At 41.5% G+C, this 16,542-nt stretch overlaps 1 protein-coding gene across 29 annotated transcripts in view; it reads right to left on the reverse strand.

Annotated features, from left to right (window-relative positions):
- Nucleotides 1-16,542, reverse strand: part of MAPK8IP3 (mitogen-activated protein kinase 8 interacting protein 3) — a 56,386-nt gene that overhangs the window by 38,346 nt on the left and 1,498 nt on the right. For 17 of the 29 annotated variants that reach the window (XM_071761289.1, XM_071761271.1, XM_071761290.1 and 14 more), the window contains exons 2-5: nt 5,421-5,541; nt 4,596-4,666; nt 3,771-3,862; nt 1,492-1,515 (exon numbers count right to left, since the gene is read on the reverse strand). In XM_071761289.1, coding sequence (XP_071617390.1) covers nt 1,492-1,515; nt 3,771-3,862; nt 4,596-4,666; nt 5,421-5,541 — 308 coding nt within the window. The remainder of the gene's footprint in view (nt 1-1,491; nt 1,516-3,770; nt 3,863-4,595; nt 4,667-5,420; nt 5,542-16,542) is intronic. The other 12 variants (XM_071761294.1, XM_071761292.1, XM_071761297.1 and 9 more) reach the window with 1 other exon arrangement.

Raw genomic sequence — 16,542 nt, forward strand, 5'->3', positions numbered from 1 at the left:
TGCAAGGATATTTGGAATGTATTCTTTCTAAGAATATGCACTAAATTCCTCTCCTGAATTCCTCTCCATACATGGGATTTTCATAGACAAATCCTCTTACAAAGGCAGCACATAACAGGATTTTAGAGAAACACAGATCATCCACATGACTGCATTAACATTACTTTCTTTAATGGAGAAGTTGCAGTCTGTCAACTGATTCAGTACCAGATTCATACATGATAGGGATTATCAGAAAAATAGGAGACAATTTTTTGAGCTGCTTTAACCTTTCGTTTTATATCTTTCTTCTTCTTCAGTTTAGAATGATGACCTTAAGGAAGTCATGCTTCACAGGTGTAAGTAGCTGGAGAAAATTCCCTGTGACTGAAAACCTTCCTTGCAAAGCAGGTGTTGCAGTCAGAGTATTTAACTACATGCTATAACATAAACACTTTTGTGACTGTGCTGGGATGAACTGAGCTGTTCAGTGGCAGCACTGAGAAATATGAACCATTAGGAGCATACTATACTTTCTCTTTGTTTAATCTCTGCCAGATTTCTTCAGTTTATTTCTGCTTTCATATACAAACAGATGCACATTTAACATGCAGAGGGACAACACCTGACTGACTGTACAGTGAACCTCACAGTCTCTGCTGAACAGAGACATTACTACAGTCTCTGTAGCATCAGAAGCTGTAGGATCTTCAGGAAAGGATTTTAATGTAGATTGTAAGGAAATTTCTTTGCAGAGTTTCTTTGGAAACACCTTCCAGCCTCTTCTAAACCTCATAGAGATGGGGAAAGAGCAAACCCTAACTTTAGTTTTGGGGGCCTGGGGCTGACTACACATCTTCAGAGAACTTGAGAGTATCCTCAGGACTGGTCTACATTTTGAGCATTGGAGTAACCTTCCCCATCCAATTCTGTCAAGTAAAAAGTGACTCTTAACACTTGGTTTGTTCCAACTTGCATTACAAGTTAAACAGCAAAGTCTTTAAAAAAGGTTTGCAGCAGCTGAGACCAGGGATCAGGATCAGGATGCTCTACATGTAACATCCTAAAGCTTATAAACCCTAACAAAACTTGTTTGCCAGCCTGTAAAGATGAGAACTGCTCTCTGTGCAGGGCTGGGGCACTGAACTCACTGCCCAGCCCAAGGTCAGAAGTGCCTTTGGAAAGGTGACACACGTTTTCTGCTTTGCTGAGAAAACATACATGCCTTGTACTCTAAAGTAAAATAAGGGAGAAAAGAAGACTTTTAAGAACATTCTGGGCCATGAATTGCAGATGCCCAATCACAGAGGACTGATCCTGGTTTGGGACCAAACTTCTGTGTTTGAGTACCCAAGCTGCTGCCTGATCTCTTCTGTCCCATCCACCTGAGCACACCTAACACAGAGAGCAAACATGCCAGTACAGTGCATTCCCAGCATCACAGTGTTGCCACTCAAGAGCAACCTCTACAACTAGGATTAACACAGTTAAAGATGCAGCAACAGGATTTACCTTTTCCTCCATGACTGGCGATGACTGCAGTGACAAACATTAACAGCCAAAACAGAGCAGGAACCACACAAAAAGCGAGACAGAAAAAAACACCATTAGAGAGCAAAGGTCATGCAAACATGCAACCCTATCACATCCAGGGTGCAGACACACCACGTGGAAGTGGGCACCATACTCATCCCCCTCCCTGGATGGCAGTACTCACACCCCCCAACAGCACAAACTTCTCACATGTGACAAGCAAACGTACTCAGGGTACCTACAGCTTTATTCAAATATGCAGCCCTAGGCAGCCTAACACACCCAAGCATATCCACAGATGAAAATTGAGAAATGTACTCAAAGCTGGGTGACAGGCCATGAGAAACCATGCCTGTGCCCACCCCAGTTCACATCAAGATCCACCAGCACTGGTGTTCACCCCTAGCTGTGCAGTGACACAAAACCACACATCTGTCCCAAGTGCCTGGGCACAAGCACACACAAACACAACTACACACACAGACCAACTGTGCAAAGCTTGAAATGATGGAAAAAGTCCCATTTCCTACAAACTCAGATCACAACAGGTTCTTTCATTGACATACAGTGTTTCTCTTTTTTTCTCTCCAGCAAGACTAGCAATAACTGCCCACTTAAAAGGGTAAAAAGACTGATTTCTCTAATATGAAGAGGCAATTCTTGATGAAAATTCTGCCCTTCAACCCAGAGAATGGCAGTCTTGCAGATAGAGCCAGTAACATTTTCACTGTGCACCTCTGTCATGGAATAACATAAAGCCACAATTAATGTTAGTTTCTTTGAAAGATAGGAAGAAAAACCTGATTTAAACCAGTTTCTACCATGCAGTCCAACCCAAGTTTGGGAGGTGCCTTTCATTGACAAAGTGGGGTTTGGGTGCCTTTTCTTCTCCCTTTTTCCTTCTTACAATACACAGTCAAAATGTTGGCAACTTGAATCCAGCCTTTTTCCTGGTAACAGGGAGCCACAGCAGACAGGGGGTAATTAAACTCACTATTCCAAGACCTGAAATTTCATTTCTATTACATTATACCCAAACCAACTGACATTCACAGAATCACAGAAGGTAGGGGTTGGAAAGGACCTCAAAAGATTGAACCCACCCCCCCCTGCCAGAGCAGGGTCACCTACAGCAGGGTATGGCCAAGATCAGGCAGACAAATACTGAAAGAGATGAGGGAGGATGCCCCTAGCAGACTCCTGTGTAGCTGGTGCTGCTCCTTGTACTTTTCAGACCAGCAGCTCCCACTGCTTCTGGTCAGTAAGAGTGCAAAACCTTTTAACATCCCTCAAGGCCACAAGAAGTTAAAAAGTTTAAAAAAAAACATGCAAAGATGACAAAACATTTAATGCAGCATATTATTTCATTGATATTGTTCCTCTGGAAACCACTGCTTAAGTTGAAAACTTCCCAGGTTAGACAGTGCCTTTCTGGCTTAGACATTAGCATGTGACAACACACATAGTAATATGCCATGCATAAAGATTTCCACAGAAATCACCCCTTTTACAGCTGAGTGACTGAATAGATTATGCTTCATCTGAGTAGATTATCTGTTATGTGATCTATTATTTCTTTAATGAGTATTTATGCAACATCACTTCCACTTCTCACCCTGTGGGTAATGTTACAGGTAACATCAGAAGGAAAGTTAACAAACCAGTTGTATGTACAGATGCATCTGTTCTGAAATCAATGCAACTGCAACTTTTGTGCTTAAAATTTGCTCAAAGATTACAAAATACATCTTTCCTACCGCTGCCTTCTTGAAACAAAGGCTGTCTCTTTCAGGCTTAGTGAACATGACAGGGGTGAGGAAGAAGGAAAATCAATTCTGACAGTACAGAAAGCTTTGCTTGAAGGACCAGGGGGGAAAAATCCCATAATGGCTAATGCATTTAATTGCTTTGTTTTGCTGGCTATCACACACACAAAGACACACACACAAGTACTTTATTTGACACCTCTGTCCATTCTATAGATAAACCTTTTATGTACTACCTGAGAATACAAATGTATTTCTCCAGCAGCCCCCATCAATAGCAGTGTGTAAAAGCCTAAGAACACATAAAGCTCCTCCTTGTCAAGCCTTAGCAAACATACCCACAGCTCAACAAGAACCCATTACAAAAAAGCTTCAGCTACAATCTGTGCCCACAGGGAAAGATCCTGCTTCTGTTTTTTCCCTCTCAAATACGCACACTCAGTTTGTAAGTCCCCAGGTGGCATAGGTTACATGGACAGGTTATGGCCCTACCTTCTCCCAGGTAGGCTACCCTCAGTTTGATTATTTCCCCCAACCTGCTGCATCTTGGATCGCTCGATGTGTTCCACATAGGTCTGGATCATCTGTAAGGAGAGAAAATTCCATGAGCCAAACAAAGGAAAAGAGAAGGAAAAGAAAAAACGACACAACACATTCTGCTGTTGCTTGATCTTCCCCAGCACCCACTTCCAGTTCCCTTTTTTTTTTTTTTTGTACAATCCCCTTGTCTTCGTTTTTAAGCTGACAATGTAAGCAAATGGATTAATCTGAAAGAAAATCTCATAGCAAAGTGACTGAAATAACTTAAAAAGAGCTTGTTAAAAATAACATAAGAGTCTTCTGGAGGCTCATTGGCAGCAAAAGATGAGGTAGTGGGATGTGTTCAGAGAATCACAGAGCAGTTGAGGTTGGAGGAAACTTCTTCAGGTCCAGCTGGTCCTAAATCCCTGCTTGAGCAGGGCACCTAGAAGAGGTTGCCCCAGACTGTGCCTAAGTGGCTTCTGAATATCTCCAAGGATGGAGACTCCACCATGTCTCTGGGTAGCCAGTGCTTATTATCCTCACAATGACAAAGTTTTTACTCTTGTTCAGAGGGAGCCTTCTGTGCTCCTGTTTGTCACCTGCCTCTGCTCTTGTCACTGGGCACCACTGAAAAGAGCCCAGCTCTGTCCTCTCTACACCCACCACGCAGATATATCTGAAGTTCCCAAGGTTCAGAAGCTCTAAGCTATCACCAGTACAGCAAAACTGAATTCTTAAAACTTTACTTGCAGACTAAGCATGTATTTATTTAGCAATAATGAGATGACATCTCACCTCTGTGTGACGCTGATGCAGAGCATTATACTCCTTCTTCATTTCTGATTCACGTTCCTCCAGTCGTGAAACTACCAAGGGAAGATTCCAACCATCAGCTAAAACACATCAGGCTCTCAAAGAAACCAGAAGGCCCAAAGCCTATTTTGTCAGAAATTAATTTGCACCTACTGAACAAAACACCCACAAATGGGATAATGCACACTGTGGGACCAATTTCCCACAATTTTTTTTCTTCATTACCAACTCACTTCATGGGTATCTCCATGTTCCCAAAATGTGCAAACCAGAGAGCACAATAAGAGCAGAGAAGCAGAGTTCTTCAGTCTGGTGCCCCGTAAGTGTCCGAATTCGACATCCTCTGGGATGGGCACCTCTGGCTATTGGAGATGCAGGAGTACTGGACAAAATACCAATGAACTTTGAGGGGAACCTCAGCCACCAAAATACAACTGCACACATTAAGAGAGTATTAAAAAAAAAAAAAAAAAAAAAAAAAGCCAAACAAACACGATAGTTTAATAAGAAAAAAAAATGTTCCAGGAGAAACTGGACACCAACAGCTTCACCAATGGCCCAAATCCTGTATCTGGAGAGACTGAGCTGTCCCACACATTGAAGCTTCTACTAAATTAGTGTGGGCACATCCACACTTTAGAAAGTTCAGAATTTTACACTAAAGTAAGGGAAAACCAGACATTTCTGGCTTTGTGTAAATTACATTAAAAGAGACAAAAATTATGAAAAAATATATTTTCAAAGTAGCAGAAATATGTGTGTGTAAGGCAAAATACATAATCACGTCTGATCTACAGCTTGGCTTACTTTGATCTGCATAGTTTTTGGTCTTCAGCTCCAGCTGTCGAGTCTGAAATTCAAGGTGTTCCACTTGGATTTGTAATTCTTTCTTCTCCTGCTCCAGTGCATCTTCAAACTCAATAAACTTCTGAATAGGGAAGAAGTAGAGAAGGAAGCACAGATGAGGCACAAATGTAAGATGTGTTTGCCCTGTATGACTTCTCTTCTCCTCATAAAAAAAATGGGGAGATATAAATTACAAAATAGGAAATAAGAATTTTTAAGTACTGTAATTAGCAAAATAGCAATTAATTAAACTGAAGAGACAATGAAAAAGTATTAGCTATGTCTAATGCATAATTAATATACATTGTGCAATATGAATTATACAAACCAGGTCAACTTTATTATGATCTTCAGGAACATTGTTCTTCCTAGTGCCAGGCTGAATTCTGATTCCTGTTAATTTGATGTTGAAGATCAATTCTACTTCTATGGCCACATATTTACAGATAGGTATGTCTGAAACCTTCAGACTAGTTCTTCTATTTGTACATTTTTAGAAAGCTTCCCCTATAATTCACATGGTGGGTAAGTTTTGCAGAAATGTGCAAGTCTTTTAGGAAATGTATCCACAACTGGAGGCAGCTGCAAGCAACCTCTGCACCCAGAGATGGTGACCTGCCAGAGCAGCAAACTCAAGAAGGGCTCTGTGGGAGCTGAGGGAAGGAGGAGGAGATTCTCACAGCAGAATTCAACAAATTTATGCCTTGCAGGAATAGGCTCAGCTTGCTGCTCTTGGCAAAGAGGGAGAGGAGGGATCACTGCTGCTAACTCTCACAAGCAATGACAAAGGGGTGGCTGTGCACATATCAGTGATGACTCCTGCACTAAACACTGGGCTGAAGGAAAGATTTTTACAGATACACTGATTTAACAATGAAAATGCAACAGAAAAATACCTAATTTGAGGTTATTTCTGTAAAAGGTCACTTTTGACCCAAGAGCTTTGGTCATTCTCTGCTTTGGAAACTGGCATGCACAGCAAAGAGAAATAAAACATGTGAAACACTCAATTTAGCTCCACTGTAGTGAACTGATATTACACTTTACTCTTATTAAGAGTTGCAGTCACAGTTACTTTCATGAAATATGCAAAATAAACAGGATCCCTAGAAAATAAATAGCACCTTCAAATCTCTGTGCATACTTAAGCAAGGTTGGTTCTTGTGCTATCCATAGTCACAAGATTTTTTTCTGCACAAAAAACTCACTCATATTCATACACAACAAAGGCCCATCATCCATCCCTCCAGACTCAGAAAGTGAGCTGGTTTTAGTAACACTCCTGACCCAAACTTGTAGTAAAATCCTAGAATCATAGAATGGTTTGGGTTGGAACAGGACACCCAGTTCCAACCCCCCTGCATGGGCAGGGACACCTCTCACCAGCCCAGGTTGCTCAAGGCCCCATCCACCCTGGCTTTTAACACTTCCAGGGATGGGCAGCCACAGCTGCTTGGGCAACTTGTTCCATTATCTCACCACCCTCACAGGAAAGAATTTTTTCCTAATGTCAAACCTAAATCTCCCCTCAAGTTGTAAACCATTGCCCTTTGTTCTCTTGCTACACAGTGCCACCCTGCTTCCAGTGGTGTAGGGGAGTAAGGCTACCTCACCAGCCTCAGAACAAGTCCTATCCTGGCCCTGTGAACCCCCAAATTTGAGTTTTGTTACATTACTCATAAATAGGTAGACACAAGCAACCTAAACCAAGAATCATCTGCACCAACCTTCAGTTACTAAAAACACAAACCCATCAGCTGAGCAGCAAGTGCAGGACTGGGGCTGGGAGCAGAGCTGGCTGCAGACCTGCAGAGCATGAGAGTGGGCAGGAAATAAAGCAGAGATGGGTTTAGTCTGCCTTTAAGATGTTTATAGGAGAAGAGGGGCCCACAGGAGGTAACTGACAGCTTTAAGGATCTCACAAAGGTACCCTGCCCCTGGCTCTGCCTCTCTTCCTCTCTGTCTGGTCACAAAATGCTCCCTAGGTTGGAGCAGAACAGATTCACAGATCCAACAGATCCAACAGATTCACACACACATCAGCTGCCTGGAATCTCTTTTTTAAAGTATGAATACTGGGGAAGAAAAGCCTTCTCTCACACTCCTCCTTACTCTACAAATAATGCCACTCAAGAAGGCATGGCAAGTTTAATTTAGCAAAGAAAAGCCTCATTGTGCTCCGAGAGAGACAGACTTCAGTGAAAATGATTTTTTATAAGATTCCCAGGGCAATGAATGCATTTAAATGCATGGTAAGATTATTTTGTTAAATTGTGCCCATGAAAGAATACACACAGTCTCTGACTGGGTTCTTAGGATAAGCCATGTGCACATTTCAGAGTGTTTTTACTGGAATAACAGTGACACTGGAGCCCTCATTATGTTCATGAACTGGATCTGCTGGCTGCAGATGACTGAAAGGCTACATCATTTATTATTCTTGCAGACTTTTAAAACTACTGAGTAAATGAATCTGAACGATGAGTCAGTTTTCATTCCTACTTACCTGTATTTATAGAAACAATCAAGCAAACTTTAGCTATCCCTCATTTTCCTGCACTCCATGTTCTGCAGTGCCCTTAATCTTTAACTGGGCTTTCAACATTTTTTTTCCTTTCTGTCCAAATTTATTGCAAGAAAGGTTTTTCCCCCCCTTATGGTTATTTTCTGGCAGTGTTTTCCAGAAATATCAGAAACACCAGTATCTTTCCTCCACTATATAAAGGAGTAATCTCAAAGGCTAAACATTTACTTTAAGTTTTAAGACTGTACAGGATTTTAAAGTAACTGGGTTCTTTCTCTGAGATATCAATTAAACATCAAAATCACTGAGTCACTCATAAATACACAACAATCTGTTTTAGGAATTTTGATAAATTTGAAAAGCAATCTGATTTGTGAATTTTCATATTTATTCTTGAATCATTTTTCCAGAATAACAATATCATTTCAAAATGAGTAAAAAGAGGGGAAAAAAAGCAACAAACTAGCCAACACAGTTTTACTGAGTAACAGAGCTAGAGAAGCAGCACTTTAACTTGCTCTATTTGTGGCTACACCAGCAAAAGTGCTATTTTTCAGGTATAATCTCAATCTCCTCACAGGGTTTTGCTGTAACTGCTCTGTGCTGAAGTTCAACTGATGAATCCTTTTAATTACAGCTAAGGGCTAAATCTCCACCACATGTCACTGGCTCAGCTTTCACTGCCCTCTTGTCTCAAGATGCCCTCCTGATCTTACTTCTCCATCCCTAAGTGTGCCATCCAGACCAGGCTGGGATGAGGTTTTTAGCAGCAATAAGAATGAATGGTTGTTAAGGAAAACATTCACAGATCTCTGGACAGTAAATTAGGAAACAGAAGAAGTTACGAGCCAAATTTTATTCCCACTATGTAGGTCGTCTTTAATAGGATTTCTGGATTTGCTACAGCTGTTTTGCTTTAATTCAGAGGAAACTGAAAGATTCTACAAATTCAGTCCCATCTATTTTGCAACCTTGAAGTAATCAAAGACACAGAAAACTAAAAATCAATTAACCACTTGGAGGAGAGAGAGACATGGAGACAACAACATTAAAAATTAATATTACCTCTAAGTATTCTCAGAGAAGAACAGCATTTCAGACACTTTAGCCTGTCCTCTCTGCTGAAGAGATTATATGATGACAGGGACCCAAGGGCCCTTTACTCTGCCTGTCTCTGGAGCACCTTTTAGCTGTTCCTGCATCAGAAGCCTTCTCACCTGAGGTTCTCCCTGTGCATCAGAAAGGCTGAAAGGAGGAAAAGTCCCAAATTTGGAGAGGACCGAAGAGCCACACCAGTAGGATGAAGAGGAGAGAGGTTTCAGAGCCAGGGCTATCCCTGAGGGATCCTGCACAGAGCACTGGTAAGATGTATCTGCAGGACCACTCACTCATCCATCCATCCTCCTGCCTCTCAGGAAGGATCAACACAACACTAGACATGGTTACGTGTAACTCAAGGAACAGGAGGATGTGGAAATCAGTAAGACAAGACCAGGCTGTCCAGGTGACACATGGGCACCTCTATGCTAGCAGGATGAGCAGCACACGTCACCTCACCCACCTTCTTCAGTGAGGGAAGAGCCTGGCTCCAACACATAGCAAATGGAGACCAAGATAGGCCAGAACCAGTTCCCATTAACACAGAAAAGGCATAAATATTTGATAGAGCCAAAATTTACTAATAGGAAAGAACAGTGCTGGCACAGGAACAAAGAGTAAAACCAGGCCATGAAGTAAAAAAAAACAAAACAAACCTCCATTGCAATTTAGAAGGTTACCTTTCAGAAGAGTAGAGGCAGGAGATTTAACTAATGGTCTTAAGACAAAGGTTGATATATTTATGAAGCAGATTATATAACTCAATTGCCTGCAATACCCAGGGACTGGATATGCTGACTCGGGAAGTCCTTACCAGTGTAGTCCTAAGCTTTTAATGAAAAGGGGGTGTCCTTCTAAAAAGCTAGAGCCAAAACAGCTGCAGATTTGATGCAAAAATTAGCATTTGGTAAGAAGCCAGCAGGGACCAAGTCTGGAGTCATTTAACTTAAATCAAAGGAGCCTCCACCACTGTAACTATATATAATATAGCTACTTACATATTTAATACTAATATCACCTTATTGTGAGTGTGTATAAATATATAGTAACAGACCATTCAATACTAAAACAACAGGCTGGACACCCACCACATCATGGCATGCACAGACCTTCTGCTTTACACTTTGTTTCCACAACAAGCTGAATACAAAAGCTGGACACTTGGACAGAGGCATTCTCAGTAAAACTATATGGTAAATACTAGTTTAAGATCACTTTGCTTATTTCAAGTGTGTAGGTGTTGATTTTCTCCCAAATCACAGAAATCATCATGCTACAAGTGCAGCAAGTGGAGAGCAGCCTGCAACCTCTATCCAAATTCATCTCCCTGGTTTTTTTTTCCTGGATTTTGTCATGTATGACATCACATTATTGAAGTCACAGTTTTCTGCTTCCTGAACAGCTTAGCAGGAGCCTCCATTCAGGGAGATAAAAGATACTGACACTGTTTATAAATGTTGAACTGAACAGAGCATGGTTAACAGCAGATAATTATACATACTAATGGAGCAAATACTTTAAAAAAAAAAAAAAAATCAACATTATGCAACCTAGTAATGTAAACTTTTCTTCCTTTGTGAAGACTAAAATATACTTGGTTTTATTTTTGTATCTGGAATTATGGTGCAAATTATGTGGCAATTTCAGCCCAGCTCTGGCTGCACACTAAAAAGCCACCCAGCTGCAGTGATGAAAAGGAAAGAAGCCAGGGAGGTACAACTAAGATGGGAATGGTAAAATGTAGGCAGTAGCTCAAATAAATGGAATTACAAAGATGCTGCAATTGCATTTAATGCTGCTACAAAAAGTGGCAGTGATGAAAAATCACGTTCAACCACATAGCTATCCTGAGAGGTGCTTAAATCATTATTTTACAGACTCAAAATCGAAACAAAGTGAGAAGATTTATCAAAGAGCAAATGAGAAACAGAGAAGGTAGCAGGCTGGTGGGAAGGGCATGCTTGCTGCCTGTGTGCCCACAGCTAACCCCTAAAACAGGGGCACAGCTTCTGCTGAAGCCACAGCCACGAATGAAAGGATGAAGCTGGAACTGTCACCACATGGACAAGCCCAACACCATGGGCACAATCAGTGTGGGAGTCAACAGAGCCTCTGATGTCTCTCAAGTCAAACATGTGGCACACGTTCACATACCAAGGACCTCCAGAGAAAGGACAAGCAGTGAACTCAAAGACACTGCTTGGCCTTGCACTTTTCAACAAAAATGCTCAGAGAGCAAGAGGACGGCAGTATCTGTAGAACAGATATTCAAATCACTAATGAAAAGGTATTATTTATCTAATAGTATCTTCCACCATTTTCTAAGAAGATGAAAATGCAGTAAGAAATACGGCTAATATAATTTCTTAAGCATATATGTGTAACTAATGTATCTCCTTCTTCTATATATACATAGAGCCAAAACACAGGGAACCAATGAGAAACATCTTTTAAAGACTATAAACTAGCACAAAGGGATAAACAAAACAGATTAGAACATCTAGAGTAAGAAATCTCAGTTCAAATAATTAAAATCAGTTACTGGAGGTTATTTTCTGTCACTCTGGTGTACTAATGATAAAACAGATACAAAAGCAAATCTGGTACACACAACACACCCTAAAAAAAAAGCTTACCGTGTGCAAAGCTACCAAGCTACACACGCTTCATGTACCTGTAACACTTTCAGAGACATGGATTGGACAATTTTCTCAGGTTCCAAATCAGTCTCCTGTGTTGTTCCTGCCTTGGGCCGACTCTCTCGCTGATCAGGGTTTTCTGTTGTCTCTGAATCATCATCATCATCACCCCTCACTGGGAGCAGCAGCAGCAGGGACAGTTTTCCCACACCAGTATCAAACATTAAACTACCCCTGAAACACATTCAGGCACAACAATAATCAAAACCATCACCTATCACCGAGGCCTCCAAACTCTGGAGCTCTGGCAGGCTGAACTTGCTCCAGAAAGGAGCAGAATCACTCCACATAATGAACACACACAAAGAGCCCAAAACTCCCCAAGCACATTCCCAACCGGACCCGTTCCCACAGAAATCACTGCTTTAACAGCATAGAAAAGTAACATGGCTGGGAGATGGGACCATAGGAAACAACATGCATGGATGAGTAAATTAAAAAAGGCAGAATACAACAAGTATTTCACCCACGCCATTTTGAAACCCATTTTTCCAATTTTCAACTTTTCGGTGTTTTCAATTAAAAAAAAAAAAATAATTAATTCTAGCCCTGCCCACACCCCCCAAAGGGAAGATAAAAGGGGAATAATGACAGGAGAATTTTAAGTTGGAAACTGAAAACAATTGGATATAGATTTACTAGCACAGGGGAAAGGTAAAAACATAAGGGATAAAGAAACTAGAATACAAATATATACATATATATATATATATGCACACACACACAACCCAATAGATTTGGGCTCTGAGGAGCACGCCACGAGCTGGTGCTAAAGAAACAGCAGCAGATCCAGCAGGAAGTGTAAAGAAAAGAGCGTGGGAACTGCTGACTTTCCCTCTTTTATAGAGTATGGCAGGAAATGGGAGAATAGATCCCTCCCTCTGTGTTCCACCCTCCCACTCTTCAAACCAGGACACTGTAAATCAAGACTCTGAAGAGTCTAAATCAAAACTGCAAAAGAAGACTTAAGGAAACTTGGAAGAACCCTCTGATAGTGACAGGGATTCTGCTACCCCTTCTGTTGGTGAAATCTGACAGTGCCCACAGGCTCCAGGAATGGACACAGAAGGGCCTGAAGAATGTGTAGATAGATTTGCACCCAGACAGCTGTGCAAGCCTGCATTTCATGCTTGCCAGTTACTCTCAACTGCATCTAGTGGAAAGGATCCACATGCTAAGCAAAGGCTTGTTTTAGTTGTTATCCGCTATTCCCAAATGCTTTGCTCCTTTGATGCTATGAGGTCACCATCAAGCTGCAGAAACTCACATTAGTCAGCTCTTTGTGAGATCAGGTTTCAGGGTGGGGAAAAAGAAAGTGCCTTCCCAGGCTGTGATTCAGTTCACAGAGAAAGAAAATACAAAGCAAATAAGGGGAAAAGCACTTGAAATGCAGAGCACCAGAGCCTGGACCACAGGGAAACACTTTTAGCACCTTTCTTCAATATCATCTTAACGGAAATTAGTATATGAGGGAGGGACAATATTTAACAAATAAATAGGCTCTAACAAACGGGGAAGGGATTTTCAAAAGCCTTTCAGTTGCTCTGAGAGAGCAACTCTGAGGCAGACAGGAGCCAGTGAATCTGCAACATTGCCACCCAGCTGGTTAAGTACCTCAGCCCACACAGAAACTGCCACGGCTACAGTCCCTGCCTCTCCCGAAGGACCATCTCTTCCCAGAGCACTGCCCACTGATTTTCAAACACAGTATCAGAGGTAGCACCAGCTATTACATAAAAACAAATTACTCATAAGTGAACACACTTATCATGTAAAATAATGATGCAAATAGCAAGCTTTACAGAGGAAACTATGGCCGTGGCAACGTGTCATCAGAAGACTGATGCTGGTTTTTTGGAAGTGGGATAGGATGACACCCAGGTGTCTCTCAAACATCGAGTCCCACCATGGCAATGCCAGCAAAGGACTTTTACAGCTGACATCCTTCTTGCATCCTGCACCCAGGGAAGCACAATCCCTGGCACCAGGATGTGTTGAGGCCACCCAGCTGGAAAGCAGCCTGGCAGAAAAGCAGGGATCCTGGTGGACACCAAGTTGAACATGGCCAAGCAACGTGTCCTTGCAGCAAAGAAGACAAATGATGTCATCCACTGTTGTCAGTAGGTCAAGGAGGTGACCATTCCCTTTATTCAACACTGGGAGGCCAGTGTTGGGCTCTCCAGTACAACAGAGACAGGGACAAAAGTCCACTAAAGGCCCAACAAGGATGATGAAGGGCTGGAGCACCTGGAGAAGAAAAAGCTCAGGGTGATGTCATAAATGTATGTAAATACCTGAAGGGATGGTGCAGAGAGGACAGAGCCAGTAGTGCCCAGTGACAAGACAAGAGGCATGAACTGGAACACAGGAGGATCTCTCTGAACACCAGGAAACCCTTTTTCACTGAGAAGGGAACTGAGCACTGGCACAGGTTGCTTAAAGACACAGCAGAGTCTCCATCCTTGGAGAGACTTGGATGTAGCGTGGACATTGTCCTGGGAAACCTGCTCTGGGTGACTCTTCTTGACCAGGGTGGGTGGATCAGATAGCCTTGAGATCCCTTCCAATCTCAACCACTCTGTGATTCTGTAGAAGTACCCAGAGCACAGATACACCCATGGGGAAGCCCAGGAGAAAGCCCACTGGAAACTGAAAACCCCCTCTGGGGGCAAGGGCCTAACAGAGCAATCACATAAGACTCATTTTCTTAAGAAATCAAGCTAAAAATAATACTTAGCCAGTAAAAATAAATCAATACCATTCGTTAAGATACATCACCACAAACACCAGGACCACAAAGGTGGTCCTTGGAGCCACTTCCACAGGAGAAGAGGTTGAACAGATGCAGTCCTGGACAACTTGCTCTGGATGACCCTGGGAGAGCAGAGTGTTGGACTAAATAATCCCAGAAGCTTCTTGCCAAACTAAACAATGCCCTGATTCCACAAACCACCACACCATGTAAGTGATAATTACCCTGTGTGCATACATAGTATGAAAGAGATGAAAAAAATTAAAAGCACAGAAAACCTAAGGCAATTCCACATCTTTGGCAGCTTGGAGGTCACTGAAAACCAAAACATTGCGTGCTAAGCCTTGGAATCACAGACTGACAGAATCACCTCATTTCAAAGAACTTCTATTTTCAGTCTACTTGCCCAGGTGCTTCTGCTGTCCTGCAGAGAGTCACTGCAGCCCTAGTGTTTAGAAATTAAAGCCATAATTTGCTTTTGGCAAAGATTTTTTAAAAAGATAATATATAGAATAATCTTAAGAGAAAAAGACAGAAAGGTATTGAGAAGGAAAACTTTCTATTATGGCATTTAGTGAAAATGAAATGAAAGTTCTTAGAAACAGCCCTAATTTAACAAAACATACCCATAGAGTCTGTGCAGTTTCTGCATAAATATGAAACAGCAAGATTTGATGGTTCTGCAGTGATGGTAACAAGACCAGACAGTGGGCATCATTATGCCAGAAAACAATGCTCACTTTAGTTTCAGTTTCTTTGAAATTAATAAATCTAGTAATAAAATAAAGTCATGAAGTAATCATACTTCATGGTCTTGACAGATTATTTCAAGAGAAGAATAAATTAGTTTTTCACCTCCAGCTTGCGAGTTCTCAATGTCACTTTAATTGTTGTAATTAGCACTCATATGCAGGGAGGAATTAAGACTGGGGTCAAATCGTGTTCCCAGAGGAGGATCCTCCCACTCAAAAATGAAGCTCTCACCCCAAGACCCGAGGCATAGGGCAGAGAATGCTGCTCAAGAAATGGGACAGACCCTCCCTGGTTCCTGTGGGCACTGCTACAGAGCAGCAATCCACACTTGTGGTAGAAAACCATTTTTCTATTTTTTGACTGTAACTATCTGGAGGACAACAGAATTCTCTGTTAATACATAGATTTTCACCTCTGTAACATAACATGTTGGCTGCATAGTAAGCAGAATAGGGGAAATAGGTACAGACAAAAAACATGCTTCTTGCTTCACATAGAGGGAAACAGCAGCAATATATTCCATATATGACCTTGTAACAGGGATTACATAGCGGAATGATACTCATTTGTTCTCATAAAAAGCACATTCTCTATTTATTTTTGGTAACAAGACTTGCATACATTTTTCCCCAGTTACACTGAGCTATACATAAGGATGAGAGTGTATCATCATTGTTGGTGCTTTTTAAATCTCAGCAAACAGTATTCTGCTATGGTTCCTGAGCTTCCTTGCAGGGAGTAATTGTTGTCACTACATTTGCTTCCAGAAAACACACCCTGTATCAAGTAAGTCAAGAACAGAAGTCTATCCAAGACCAAAGATGCAAAATCATTCCAACTGAACTTTTTCTCACTTGTAGTCCCATTTTTTCTCCCTACAAATTGTGCACTGTAAAAAACTCTTCCCTCAGAAGTTGTAAAATACTGTCTCTATGCAATATTTAATAAGAAAAGCCTCATGTACTCAGAATAATTATTCAACCCTTACCTGCGTTCAAAACACCTTTAAAACATTATTTATCAGTCCATTAATAACCTAACTAAAACTCAGGACTAAAACCTTAATTGACTGGCTCTTGCTTTCAGTATTACAGCCCACAAACAGCTCCCTCATCAAGTTAGCAAGATTCTTGCATGCAATTAGCAAGCAACAAGAAAAGGCCTGTGAAAATCCTGCATGGTGCTTTATGCTGTTCTCCAATTCAAAAGCTATTTCATTAATAATCCCATATCAAGTAAGAAGTCAGCTCCTAGGAA

The sequence above is a fragment of the Heliangelus exortis genome, chromosome 17 (genome assembly GCF_036169615.1).
Source record: "Heliangelus exortis chromosome 17, bHelExo1.hap1, whole genome shotgun sequence".
In the NCBI taxonomy this organism is placed as follows: domain Eukaryota; kingdom Metazoa; phylum Chordata; class Aves; order Apodiformes; family Trochilidae; genus Heliangelus; species Heliangelus exortis.